Raw genomic sequence first — 14702 nt, 5'->3', positions numbered from 1 at the left:
GGAGCACAAAATTATCTTCAATTCTTTAGACTCTGGAAGAACATCTAGGTTCACAATACTTTCCTAATGATTTATAGACTATAAGATAGGTTGACTTTACAGCACCACATCCTAGAGTATTTAACTGGACAAGCAAGCAGTCTGTGCCTCCTGTTGGCAAGCAAGTGCAAAAAAACTTTACTAGAGATCATTATGCTAAAAAGTGTTTAGTAGCAATATAATAATCTGGCATTTTATACTTCTAGAAAATACATGCTTTGGGGTATTTTTCTTAGGGTTTGATTTGACTTGTTTTGCTTTTGATATGAGGAATGGTTTCAGGGTATCTGGCAGAAGAAAATGTTGGTGGAGTGTGTGTATGTGGGAACATACCTGTAGAAAGACATTTTTGTTTATATTGAAATGGTTTATGAAAGGAAGAATGCTGCAGAATTTCCATGTCTCCGTTAACCAAAAAAGGTCATCCAGCCTAATGCAAAACATACAAGTGAAGAAAAAAAAAAAAAAGTTTAAAAAAAAAAGAGCAAAGCCCTTAAACTGTAAACATGATTTTGTTTCTGTAAATTTTGTAGCCTACAGATATATGTTAGGATAGAACATAAATCGTAGAATCTCATTTTTCCTAATGGAAGCCCTTACAAAAGCACTTTATGCATCACTAGTATGTGTATATACACAAATATTAACTGTATATATTTTTAATTTGGACTTTGATGCCTGAAAATAGCACATTGTAATTTGCATTTTAAATGAGATTAATTGAATATGATTTGTCCCCAGTAATGCAGCAAAAACAAAAAAAATAAAAAGGACTTAAAATATTTCATACCCTAGCATATAATAAACCAAGTATTTTGTGCACACTAGATCTCTTGAATGTTTTCTTATAAAATTCATTCAAGCAAGTAATTGTAAAGATTCTAAAACGTTTTTGTTTTAGAAAACTCCTGAAATCTATTATAAATTAGCAGATAGAAATAAAGAGATGAGAAAAAAATAAAGTATTGAAAATCCCTTTCCCCCCTCTTTTGCTTTTAATAATTTGTTTTCATATCCAGAATTTTGTTAATCAGAAATAAAATTCTATTTTAATACAGAAAATATTATAACTAAGATATTTCAATTTGTCCTCAATGCATAATCTTCTGTAGTTACTAGTCTTTAAAGTAGCTGATATGTTGATGCTTCTACAATCCATCCGTTAGCAAAACCTTCACTGTGACTAGAATTGCACATTTTATCACAGGTTAAGACAGCAGATGGCTCTCTCGAGTTTTCTTTGCAAAACCTCAAGCTGTAAACAACTGCTCTGCATTTCTGAGATGCAAGTAGCAAGCTATTGTTTTTGATCTCTGGAGTAAGAAACACATTTTCTCTGATCTATAGGCATGTTGCCCATCTTCACCTTCAGTCTTTCCTTGCTTTGCCATCACCCTGAGCAGCATATCACTGAGAAATGTCAGTGTTTTTTGGCAAGGGCCCAGTATTTGAAGGAAACTACAGAAAAGGAATAACAGTAGTAGACAGTATACAGTGAATACAATAGTTGGATCATATGAAGAGGCCCTTCCAGCAAAAGGAAACGTGACACCAACATCTTTTTTTCCAGGGATTTTCCCGCGCAGAATTTAGGGCTGTATGTGTTCCACTCCTAAATTCCTGTGAAAACTGAAGAGAGCGGAGGGCTGGCCTTTATCTCACCCTGTTTCCTCTCATTCAGTCCTTTGTTCGGAGCCAGGTCGAGCCGGAGGCGCCGGGCTGTGTCACCTCCTCCTGTCACCTCCGCCGGCGGGGGGTGGTGCCCCAGGGCCGCGCTGCTGTCCATGGTGCTGAAGGCAGGGCCCGCCCTGGGCGCGGGGGCCGGGACCTGGGGGGGGGGCAGGGGGGGTCTCATCTGCGGGAAAGAAGTTGTCTTGTCTAGGCTTAAGGAAGCCAACAGTTTGTCTTGCCCGCTTCTGGGAAGTATGGAAAAGAGGAGCAGTCCGGAAAACTACTACAGTGAAATTTAAACTTAAAAAAAAAAACAAAACAAAAAACCACCAAACCCCCCCCACACACACCAAAACCGAAAACCTGCTCTGTCTGATTGTATTCATTAAGGTGACTGTAAACGCTGTAAGGAAATTGCTGCTCTGTCGAAAACTGCCAGACAGAAAATCCAATGCGAGTGTTTTAGCTGAATCTCTTTAGAGACACTTTTAAATAGAATTAAAATGTTTTAAGCAGATCCGATTGTGCGTGTTCTGCTCCTAGTTGGTCTAGTATTTATACAAAATCCCTGTATAAGGGAGTTCCCACTATATGATTTTGCACCCTGTATAAAAATAGCCCTTTGTAGATTAAAGGATTTATGGAAATAATGGTCAGTATTGGAGATGCTGAAACCTCTGCTGAAACAAGAACCTACTCTTACTTATGAGGTTCTGTGTTGAAAAGCAGTGAATTATTCTGAATGGATATTTACATTTCAAAGCCTGCTTTTGTAAAGAACCATCTAATAAGAAATGAGAATATTCTTAAGACAGTATAAAAAATTAGATATTTATTACATGATATTTTGCTGTGCAAGCATCTGCACTTCCTTAGAGGAAAACTGTGGGGTTTTTTTTGTGTAGATGCTGTTTTCATTTTTCTGCATTCCCCTGGTTAGTTACAACTTCAGGAAGTTTCACCATTAGGCTGGTAGAAAGGAAATCCAAAAAAAGACTGAGCTCTTATTTAAAAGAGAGAAGACGCAACAGAAAAAAAAAATTAAAATAAAGAAATGAGAAAATGTATTTTACATGGTATTTATTAGCTGCAGTGTATTGTGAACTCCTTGGGGCAGAGACTCTGTAGGCAGTCTGTGTCTTGGCTGGTGCTTGCTCAGGTGCTCCAAGATGTGGACTATGAAAAAGATAAGAAACAATTTTACATGGTGATCAGTGCAACTGTTTGTGGGTACCCTATGGAATTCCTTCAGCATTTCCGAAACCTAAGATACAAGTTCGTGTTCCGAGTTAAAACTCTCTTGGTCCTATAACCTGTTCTCCCAGAGAGCGCATGTTGTTCTGGGTGGAAGGTCCCCTCAGCCTCCTAAGTGTGTCTCCTCCTAAAGACTCTAAACCCTTCGTGTGCAACACAAACCCCTTACGCGCTGAACTACACCCCCAGCCCCGGGGTGTGTGGGTCGAGGAGGGGCAGGTGGGTGCCCCTGCCCCACTGAGGGCGGACTGGCGGGCAGAGGGGCTGCCGGGGGGCATAGGGAGGTGCGCTCTTGCGCCGGCCGCCCTTCTCCCTCACCCGCCTTCTACAATTTCCCCCGCATCTTCCCGGGCCTAGGGACGGGAACAGCTCCGGTGTCAGCGCTGGGTGTGGCGGGGGCCGCCGGCGAGAAGGGCGGCAGGGAGCCGAGACGAAGGGTCTGGCGAGAGGGTGCCTCGATGGGCAGGGGTCGGCGCTGGGGGACAGGAGGGGCCGGCAGCGCCCCGCGCCCCGCTGCCCCGCCAGCAGGGAGCCCCGCACGAAGTCATCCGAAAAGCTGAGAGGGAGCAGAGGCAGCTGGTGGCGGATCCGCCGGCAACCCGCTGGTTCCCACCAGAAAGCGGCATCAGCAAACACCCCTTCCCTCCGCCCCTCGCCCCTTTGGCTTTATTCTCCTGCCTTTCCCCCGTCCCTCCTCCAACCCCTGCACCCTCGCCGCCCCTCGCCTTGGGGAGGACAAAAAAAGCTCCAGCGGTGCGTGCCTCTCTCTGTGTGTGCGTGTGTCTCTCTCTGTGTGTGTGTGTGTGTGTGTGTAGGGGAGGCTGGAGCGGGGTGGGACTGAAGAGCCGTGATTACAGCTCTCCCGGGAGAAGAAGATTGCTCTCTCCAGATGCTGATTTCTGAAGCACTTGGCAATCATCAGGCGGGAGCCTGGAAGAGGCGGCGGTAGCCGCCCCGGCCGCGGCGATGGCAGCGGCGGGCGAGCGGGCGGCGCGGGGCTGAGGGGCAGCCCCGGGGAGGCGAGGCTGTCAGCCGGACCCGACCCGACCCGACCCGACCCGACCCGAGCGGGAGCGGCTCTGCCCCGGGTCCCGCTCGCTCCGCTCCGAAAGCCCGCCCGCCGCCCGAGCAGGTGTCCCTGCCTGCGCCCGGGCACGGCGGGAGAGGCGGCGGGGCACCCATGCGGTGACCCGCGGCCGCAGCTCCCGCGGGCCGGAGGGCGGGGGTGCCCCGCTGCAGCCGCGCCTCGGGCCGGAGGAGGCTCCCGCTCTGCCCGCACCCCCGGGGATGGGTCCCCGCCGGGGCTGAGCGCCCCGCCACCGCCCTCCCCTCTGCCCGTCGCGGCGCCGGCCGGCGTGGGCGAGCCGGCGGGCAGCCATGGCAGCGGCCATCGCCAGCGGCTTGATCCGTCAGAAGCGGCAGGCGAGGGAGCAACACTGGGACCGGCCCTCGGCCAGCAGGAGGCGGAACAGCCCCAACAAGAACCGCGGGCTCTGCAACGGCAACCTGGTGGACATTTTCTCCAAGGTCCGCATCTTCGGGCTCAAGAAGCGGCGGTTGCGGCGCCAAGGTGCGTCCCTGGGGCTGGGCCCGCCCGGGGAGGGTCCCGGGAGGCTGGGCGGGAGGGGGGGCAACCTGTGGAGGAGAGAAACTTCCCGCGCCGGGCGCCGCCGCGGCGGGAAGCGCCGACTGCCGGCCCCGCTCCCGGGAGCGGGCGGCTCCCGGATCCCTGTCCGCGGGCTGAGGGGCTCGGCGGGCCGAGGAACCCGGTCGCTCGGCAGGGAGCGGGGAGCCCCGCCTTGCCCCCCGCCCGCCTGCCCGCGCCGCCGCCCCGCCCCAGGCCCCGCGGGCCCCGGCCGCCCTGGGGCTCGGGTGTTGGCCGCGGCGGCTGAGCTCCGGGCCCGGGAGCCCTTCGGGAGAGGCGGCCGACGTGGCCTCAAGCCCTGCCAGTCGCTCCGCGTGTCCCCGTCTCGCCCGTGTTTTGTTTTGTTTTGTTTTGGGAAGGACAGAGAGCGCACCGCGCGGAAAGCCTTGTAACTGTGCGGCGTTTGGAAGCCGTCGCTCGCCCGTCCCTTCCTTGAAACGCCCGCTTGGCTTTGAGAGGCGCAGCCTGGCCGTCCTGCGGGGGTCCCGCTGCCGGTGACCGCCCGGGTGCCGGAGGGAGAGGGATGCGGCATCGCCGGCAGCTGCGGGAGGGCGGCCCCGCGTCTCAGCGGGCGCCGGGGTGCGGGTCTGGCTGCTCGTTGCCCGTCATCCCTGGTCAGGGCTGCTTCATGTAGCCCGGCAAGTTTTGCAGGCAGCTCTTACTCAGGTAGTCAGCCGAGACCGAGAAGACAGAACTGGTGCCGTAGTGGTTGCGTTTTATCAGTGCTCTCTCTGTTAGGACCCTAGGAATAAAAGGAGTTAAATGATACTGCAATGACTTACGCGTTCTTTTCATGTATTTATTTATTGTAAACAAGTAGTTTAGGAGCAAACAGATTGTATGAGAGAAGAGTGAAAATTCCCTTGAAACGTGGCTGATACCTACCCGTGAAGTACAAGCCCCCCCCCCCCCCCCCGCTACATTAGAGAGAGAATTGCCACCATGTGTCGTAGTTTTGTCATCTAAACTACAGCTCCTCTTTAGGTTGGGTCAGAAGACAATTCTAAGAAGATTAGCATAGTCCATGATCTGTCCTGAGTGATCCCTCCTGCTTCTTTTCCATGCTTCACACTTGAAATAGGGTAAACTAACAAAATCCAGACAATTTTGGTTTTATGTGGCTTTATTACTGTGAGGATTACTTCTTGTAACTCCTAATGCAAGCTAAATCTTGCCATGTTTAGGTAGTGCAGTGATGTAGGGAAGATGAGCAAGAACATGTTAGTGGCAAAAATCTGTGGTGGCTTATTTTTAGGCAGTCTGCATGTGTGCTTAAAAAGAAGACCAGGGCACTCAGTTTATGATGGTGGTTTTATATATGTAATACTTGCTCATGAAAACAAGTTTAGGGGGATTTGGTAACTGAGCTATTGTTCTTGACCACCTGAGCAGTCTTATTTGGGGAAAAACGGTGTGTTTGACTGTATTATGTTTTGAGGAGGAGATGACTGTCTCACAGCATCGAGATGCCAAGCATTTTCTTAGATAGGAAGGGGCTTTAAAGAGACTTCTGAACTCATCCTTTTTCATTCATTAATTTTTCATAAGGCACTTCGTGACACTCTTAAATAAGGGATCTGGATTAGAATATAACTCAGCTGATAACCCACACCACTGATACAGATGATTTCCGTAATAATAATCAGAACAAGTGCCATTCCCTAGTAAAGTCTGCAGCATCAGACCCCCGAGTTTATTTTCTCTAAGTGTCCTTCAAATGGAGACATGGTGATATTTATCCATTGATTTACACTGAGGACTCAGAATTGCTGCTCATCCATAAGAATTCCTGCTGAAAAAATTACTGTTGTGCCTTTTACTGTGTATGTTCACTGTGAGTAAAGTGATACGTGGAGTACCTGTGGATTTAAAGTTGTATGCTGTTTAGGAGGGAAACAGAAGAAACAATGAAGCAGAAGTCACTATTTAAACATGCAGAATAATTTAGAATGAATAATTATTTTTTTTAAAAACACATTTTGTGAGGCTGATTTCTTTAAAAGTAACGTATATGAGTTCCAAAATTAACATTTATGAGAATGTCTTTTTAGTTTTCCTAAACTGCATTAAATAAACAATGAATTCTTCACTGAAATCATACTGTCAAGCCATTAAAGTAAGTCTTTGCCAAGCAAAAGAGGGTGTGTTTCAAAACATCTGTTGTCGGAAAGGTGCTAAGGGATTTTGACAAATAAACCTTATGTAACTGATATACAGAGTGTCATTAGAGCATTGTGAAAAATGAGCTAATCAAGATGTGACAAACCATCCATTATCTTCTTGTACAGTTCAATGGAAGAGTAGAAGTACATGTAAAATATTTATTATGTAGAGGAGTAAAAGCTAGACTGTACTTCTCATGGAATAAAAAAGTGGTTTGCTTTGTACTTACATATGACAAATAAATGTCTTCCCATCTTTGAAACAGGCAGCAAAAACTAGTGATGCTGCTTCTTACATTTAAAAATATACATTTAGCCTTGTACATAGATGTGTATGTGAGTTAGGTAAGTAGATCTGCACAACGTGTGCACACTTACCAAAATGTTAGCAAACTTCTGAAAATATTATTTATTTTTAAACTCTTCTTAAAAAATGCCTGTTAGCACTGTTCTCGTTCAGTGGGATTTATTTGGAAGCAAGTTATTATGAATACATAACATGCTAAAATCATATGTATTGCAAATTGAATATAAAATATCTCTGTCATCATGATTGATTTTCTGTTCATAGTTCTTCCATTAGGGGCATACTTAACTATCAATAGCAGTGTGTTTTGGAAGACTAATATTTAGGAAGGGTAGCATTAAAGATACATCCAGGAGCTCACTCAGTGTGAAGGGCAGTATTTGTGTTTGCTTATATATTGTCTCTAATGATAACTACAATGGTAGTTTTAAACAGCTTTTCTAAAACCTTGATTAATGAACTAAACCGGCAAGGTGATTTCTGTGGGAGACTTGTCTGATAGTCTACTGAGTGGATGAAACTATTTTCATTTACCAGACAGCTTTGATTCATATTGTTTAGTATTATGATCTTTCAAATTTATTTAATCTTTATTTTATTTTACCTGTCAACTGATGAAGAAATCACTGTCATAAATTTCTGGATAGCCACAAAGCCAAGATCTTGCCTGACACTGATGCCAGACATCAATCAATTATGAATCATTGTCTCCTGCATTAGAGGTTGTTCAGTTATATTGGTTTAATTTATGTTAATATAATCACAAATGGGAGAATTAACAGACAAGATTTTGAGTCTTCATGTGAAATAACCTTATATAACCTGAGGCTACCCAATAAAAAGAACAAAATAAATACCCGTTCTTCACCTCATGCAACTACAGTGCACAGAGGTAGAAAATGTATGCTTGCCACTAGAGCAAATTCAGACTTCTTAGCCTGCATTTTCATTTACATATCTGGCTTCTTTGCTAATCTGAAAAATCGTCATTTGGTTAATTAGGTCCCTGGAGAATATTCTACTGGAAAATGCTCAACATTTAAATGTATTAAAAACCAAGTGTGATGTTTACTGTTTCTGTGTGCTAATACCACATTAAGACTTCTAAATTTATACACAGAATGTATGAATTTTGGAATGACTTGGCCTCTGATTTTGTACATTAATATTTATGAGAAAGGGAGACCTAGAGAACATTTTCAGAAAATGCACTGATTAGATTTTATTGCATATGCAAAGGTAATTTTATTCTCCAAATAAAGCATTTTTGGTTAATTCCTCAGTGTATCAGGTAATGTTTTGTGGCAGATGTAGGAGTGGTCCATAATCTTAGATGTAAGATAATTCCCCATATACACAGTGCCTTACATAGTTCTACTTGTGGAATGATGGCAGTGGAACTGAAATAGGGATCTGTGCATGCAGGCTTATGTGCCTCATTTCCTGAAGCTTAAGAAACTGCATCAAATCCCAGTCACTCAGCTCCAGCCTTGAGTGATATGGCTTGCTCACAGTTTCAGTGGACCAAAACCTGTAGCTGCACTTTCCTATGTGACTGTCCTTATAATAATAATTCTTGGCAGTTCACTAAAGCTCACAGCTACTGCATTGTCTAGGTGCAAAACTGACTGTTTGTCTAACTGTTGAACTGGTGTTGCTTATTCTTCACTATTTTTCTTCAAATGAAATTGATTGACCCACAGCACTTTTGGAACTATAAACCTGTTCTTGACAGTATATATAAGATTTTTTTAATTAAAAAAATATAAATCCTTCATTGCTGCTAATCTTTCCGAAGGTCTGTGTGATCATCACAGATTGAAAATATGTCAATATGCTGTTTCTCAGCATATTCAAAACTGTTTTAAATATGTGGTTTGCTAGATTCTGTGCCAAGCTTTCTTTCCCATTTGTTTAGTGTTGCACATAGAACCCATGCTTGCTACAAAGGCTTGAAAAAGAAATGTAGCAATGGCTGGACTGCAGTTCTCTAGTTCTGAACTGGCTTTGTGGTTCTAGAAGTGATGAATGAGGTGTTTTGGACAGAAAATGGGGAAAAAAACCCTTGTAAATGGTAAAATAATTGTAGGAATTATTATTTTTTAGAAATATCTCAAACATGGGTGATAGAATAGTGGGCATTTAATGTACATGTAGTGCTGTACCCATGTTATTTCAGAATATCTTCTTTTCTTACGTAAAGTGAGTAGAAAAACCTAAGTACCCCCATTATACATCTCAAAATATGGTGCTAAAAGTAGCAATCAGATAGCTTCAGAGAGCAGCAAGTATTTCAATTTATGTTCTCTAAATATTCTAAGAAGTTTGATATTAGTTCCAAGGTAAGAATTCTTTGAAATTTTTCAAACAGTTGTTTTATATTGAATTCCTTGTTTGTTTGATCTATGAGGTACTGTCTTGTTTGAGGTTTTTTGGTCAATTCTTTCTTCCTGAGAAGCATTGGTTTGCATTTATTTACCTCACGAAGTCTGCATATCTGGAGGATATGTGAAATTGAAGCAACTTGGTAATGGGCAATTTAACTCTTCACTAGCAAAAGAACTCTTAAATCTTGAGTGATCTTGATGGATCTCCAAATCTCAGGCAGTTTCTGTCCACATAACATTTTTTGTAAGGTGTATCAGTTATTATATCTATTAAATTTATTGCAGAAATAAATTGTCTGCCTGATAGATACATTAAGGGAGATTATGGTATAGGTAGTTTCTGATTCATGGTGATGCAGCACTAGAAATGCTATAGGCAAGGTCAGGTTTCTATACTGTATTTAAAGACAGCATTCTGTTAATATGCAATCTGTCAGTGGCTGAAGTGTTTTCAGGGTATTTCAGTCTGTTAATTTGAATTAAACTGACTGCTCAAAGCTCATTTTGCCTAATGAATTTTCAGGTCTGTGGCCTACCAATGGCAGTACTTAATTTTAACTTAGAGCTAATACTCAAAAAGTTTATTACAGAAAAATTTGCTGTTTAAGTCTTTTGATTTAGAATCTAAGCATAATTTAGAAATTCAAAGATACACAGTGGTGGATACCTTTTTTCATAATGAGTAAACAGAGGCCTGTCTTGCTTTGTCATGTGTGAACTTCTTTACACTCTGGGCAATTACTAGACTTAGTGATAGACATGAAGGTACTCTCCAATGGCATGTTCTCTTATGGTGCCATCAGCTTTTTCTAAAACCTTTTGAAACTGGTGCATTTTTGTTCTGAAGAATTATTAGTGCTAATTCAGCTCCGCCATACACTGAGTGGTGTGAAAATAGAATATATGATACTACATTCCATAGTAGAAGAGGATGAAAACATTAGTAAAGCTCTGAATGTCTTTATTGTGATCTAAAATCAGCAACCTGTTTTCATTGCATTGTAAACTGTAATGTTGCATTACAATAGGGGTTTAGTTTTGCATTTCAATTATATAAATCAGATATCTTGATGAGATCAAATTAAGATCTCATTTTATTTTCCTGTGGGACTGAAAATGAGGGAAGATACCCTCTCATGGTGCCAAGAGAGAAACTGTCTGCTTTTGGTGCCAGGATTCAGGAATACATAATTGGATCAAGTTAGAGACTGGCAGGAATCAAATCCAGGACTCTCAAATTCTGATTCTATGTTATGAACTAGACGTGATTTGAACATATCCTGAAATAGTTGGCATTACTTAAGAACACAATCACATAATCTCTGGAGTTGGAAGGGACCTCTGGAGATCATCTAGTCCAACTCCCCTGCTAAAGCAGGGTCCCCTAGAGCACATTACACAGGACTGCATCCAGGTAAGTCTTGAGTATCTCTAGAGAAGGTGACTCCACAACCTCCCTGGGCAGTCTGTTCCAGGGCTCTGTTACCCTCACCATAAATAGGTTTTTCCTCATGTTTAGATGGAACTTCGTATGTTCCAGCTTGTGCCCATTGCCCTTTATCCTGTCACCAGGCACTACTGAGATGAGCCTGGCTCCATCCTCCTTACAGCCACCCTTCAGATGTTTTTAGACATTGATAGGTCTCCTTTCATTCTTCTCTCCAGGCTAAACAGTCTCAGCTCTCTCATGCTTTCCTCATAGGGCAGATGCTCCAGTCCCTTAATCATCTTAGTGGCCCTGTGCTGGACTCTCTCTAGTAGTTTCTTATCCTTTATGAAATGGGGAGCCCAGAATTTGATGCAGTGTTCCAGATGTGGCCTCACTAGGACAGAGTAGAGGGGGAGGATGACCTCCCTTGACCTACTGGCCACACTCTTCCTCCTGCATCCTAGGATTCCATTGGCCTTCCAGGCCACAAGGGCACATTGCTGGGTCATGGTTAACTTACTGTCTACCAGGACTCCAAGATCCTTCTCTTCAGGGCTGCTTTCCAGCAGATCAACCCCTAACCTATACTGATGCATGGGGTTGTTCCCACTTACATTTCTCTAAATAAATAAATATATAACCAAAGAAGGTGGAGAATTTTGGTGTTTCAAAGGAAAGGTAATATAAGATTGAAAGAAGTAAACAGTAAAAGTTTGATACGAAATTTAAATAGATGGACTATGTTGAAAAAAAAATATGGAAACCTTGTTCCTTCAAGGTTTTCAGGATCTCAGGTTGTTTTGGTTGCCATTTTGTTAAGTGGTGAGTACAAGCTAATAAACATGGTATTGGTTGTTTCAGTAAGATTTTGATAAGTGAAGGTAGAGAAAGTTGATGGAAATTGGAATGTGAATTAAAGCCTTTCTTTTGGATATAAAGTATAATCTTTATGATGTAACTAAATTAAACAACTTAATCAAATCTGTGGTCTTGATTCTAATCCCTTGCCTAGGTATAGAACTTTTGAAAGGCATTGGAGTTACTGTGCTATAAAACTGCTGGAAATTGAACCAACCTTGGACTGCTGATTGGCAGTAATTAGCATAAATAAATGATGGAACTATGCATTTATTTAAAATACTAAATTAAGCATTTTATTTCATATGAGAATAATTCACTATTATGAACACAAGCAGTCTTCTTCTTTCTGTAGAACTTAATTAAAAAAAATAGTAAAAAAAAAAAAAAGTCTTTCTTAATTAACTATAATTTCCATTACAAAACCTGTCTTTTCTGCTTTATTTTGCAAACTCCAAGATGTATCCTATACGTTAAGTGTAGCTGCTGCTGCTCCTGCTTTGGTGCTGTAAAGCCTGGCTCCAGAAACATCTAGTTTTGGTTGCTAGACTGTTTCCAGTATTTTTTGAAAAAATGCACGACAGAAAAGAAGTGAAGATTTTATAAACTAGTCTCATTTTTTAAATGGTTCATTGTACAGGTAAACCTGAGTGGAATTTCACGTCCCAGTGACAAGGGACTTTCTAAGCTCCAGGGCATTTTTGTTACTGAATTTCAAAGTCACTCAGCAAACACAGTTATGTCAGGCTTAAGAAAAGGTCAGCAGGTTTCTCTACAGCTGAGATTCTTGTGGAACTATGAGCTAAGAGGTAGAAGCTGGTACTAGGGTCTCCCTTAATGCAGTAAAGCATTCTAGGTATTTCTAGTTTGGTTTTGATGAGAATTTGTATTCCCTGAGTGTTATAGAGGGACTCGTTTCCTTACTTAGCATATAAAAGTTGAGCAATGGGGATTTTTAATAAAGTTGCTATGCTTTTATTGTAGTATTTTATTTAGCATGAAATAAGGTTGTCTTTGAAAGGCAATTATTAACTTCAGACTTCTGTGATCATAAATACTAAATTTATGTTTTATATATACCTACTTATATGAAAACATTACATATTTATAATGCCTAGTTTCTGTTAAATTCTTCTTTAAAAAGTATATTCTATAGTGAAACAGGGAATATTTCACCAAGTCTAACTCAGTATATTTACATTTTCTCTCTAATTTTGTAACAAGAGTTTTTCATATAACAGCAGACTTAATTTTTGTGATTAGAGCAACGTGTATGAAGTTTATTGGTAATTTATAAGAACAATCTGTTTGCTAGAGTATAAATAAAATAGGTATTTATGTTTTTATTTTAGTTTTAATCCATGATCGTTTCTTCTTTGTTTTGCTTTTAGTAACAGTCTTACAACAAATTGGTATGTTCATAAATGTGATGAAGAAAGGTTTGTCTCTGGTCATTCTTTCTTGTTGCCTGAACTCTGTAGTTCATGGATTATAGTTCTTAACTGTTCCAAAATCTTGCAGCATTTACTGAGCACGTAGTTGTTCTCACAATTACTGCTTTATGCATTGTGACTATCCCAGCTTAAACAGATGCTTCTCTAGTTTTCGTGTATGTAGTTTATGTATAACTGAGTCTTGAATATCTCTACTTTAATTAGTGGTTTGTGTTGCATCACATGAAATCGTGATGAGTTGAAAAATTGTGTATGACAGTGTCTATGAAATAAATTAACTCTTAATAAATTAACTCCTAAACTTCATTGCTCTGTTTTCTTCTTTCACTTTTCTTGCGGTGTAATCAGAACAGTTCCTTCTTTGTAATCAGAACAAATACACATGAAATGTGTAATATTTCATTCCCAATAGCATTTTAAACTGTTATTTAAGCCAACAAAAAACCAGTGGCATTTCCTTCTATTACCCTAGTCAGAAACTTGAATGGCAAGAAGGGCTTTGCTACAGCCTTTTGAATTTTAGCAAGGCTCTGCATGTGTCCACAGCAAATTTTGTCTTACCAGAGCACTGGTTATGCTTGTACCTGGAGGTTTACTTATGGCATCAGTCCTGAACATTAGCCATGCTTGCCCTCAAGCAAGCAGAGATATGTTTACAGGATGAAGACCTAAGTATCACTGCCTACCCCTCTTCTTGTGTAAAGACACACAAAAAATTAATAATGGATTAATAATGGCTTCCTTTTGCTATTAGTTCCTTGTCATTATCTTACCAATTATCTTGGATCATGACTGTGCCAAGAGGTAGGACTAATTATAAAATAATGCAGGATACCTTAGATTTTTTTAAATGGAAAAACTATTCCTTGGGTTAAAAAGTTGAGAGAGATCGATCCTGGCTGATGCAGGTAGTCTGAAGAACTATGAACCTTTGTTGTTTCTAGGCCATATTATTGAGCTTAGCTTGTGTATGTTTTAAGGATTTGAAAATATGTGTTCCTCCTAAAGATCTAATTAGAAAATTAGTGAACAATATACATCATCATAATCCATTCTCACTACCAAGCAAGTTATTTTTTCATTTGACTAGCTTCATTTGGGTAATCGATTTATTTTGTTAAATCACAAACCCCAGAGTCTAGTGCACAGGTTATTTAAACCTTTTTTCTTAATATTAAAAAATTAAGACCATAGTCTTAACTACTAGCATAGTTTTTGCTTGCTTAAGATAACACTCTGGATTTAAGAACCTTTGTTTTTTTAATTACCTTTTATGGCTGAACTCTTCCAGGCATTAGGTTGCTAAATCCCACTTCTTTATTGCATCCAGTTATATTTTAGTTTTCTAACAAAGTAGAAATAAATGTCATTCTAGCTCCTGTGTCCATAGACTTTTGCTAAAGTGAATGTGAGACCTGTTGCCACAGAGCCCCAGCAATGAAATTTTTTTGCAATATTTAAGGAAAAAGAGAGAAAACTTTTTGAATTAAAGCTCT

At 41.5% G+C, this 14702-nt stretch overlaps 1 protein-coding gene across 3 annotated transcripts in view; it reads left to right on the top strand.

Moving 5' to 3' along the window:
- Positions 1–14702, top strand: part of FGF14 (fibroblast growth factor 14) — a 405181-nt gene that overhangs the window by 263471 nt on the left and 127008 nt on the right. Inside the window, exon 1 of one of the 3 annotated variants that reach the window (XM_051632104.1) lies at positions 4342–4534. The exons of the other annotated variants lie outside the window; for them this stretch is intronic. Coding sequence (XP_051488064.1) covers positions 4342–4534 — 193 coding nt within the window. Of the gene's footprint in view, positions 1–4341; positions 4535–14702 lie in introns of those variants that run through there. 3 annotated transcript variants of the gene reach the window in all.

The sequence above is a fragment of the Apus apus genome, chromosome 1, assembly GCF_020740795.1.
Source record: "Apus apus isolate bApuApu2 chromosome 1, bApuApu2.pri.cur, whole genome shotgun sequence".
In the NCBI taxonomy this organism is placed as follows: Eukaryota; Metazoa; Chordata; class Aves; order Apodiformes; family Apodidae; genus Apus; species Apus apus.
This window is presented reverse-complemented; position numbering and strand designations above follow the sequence as displayed.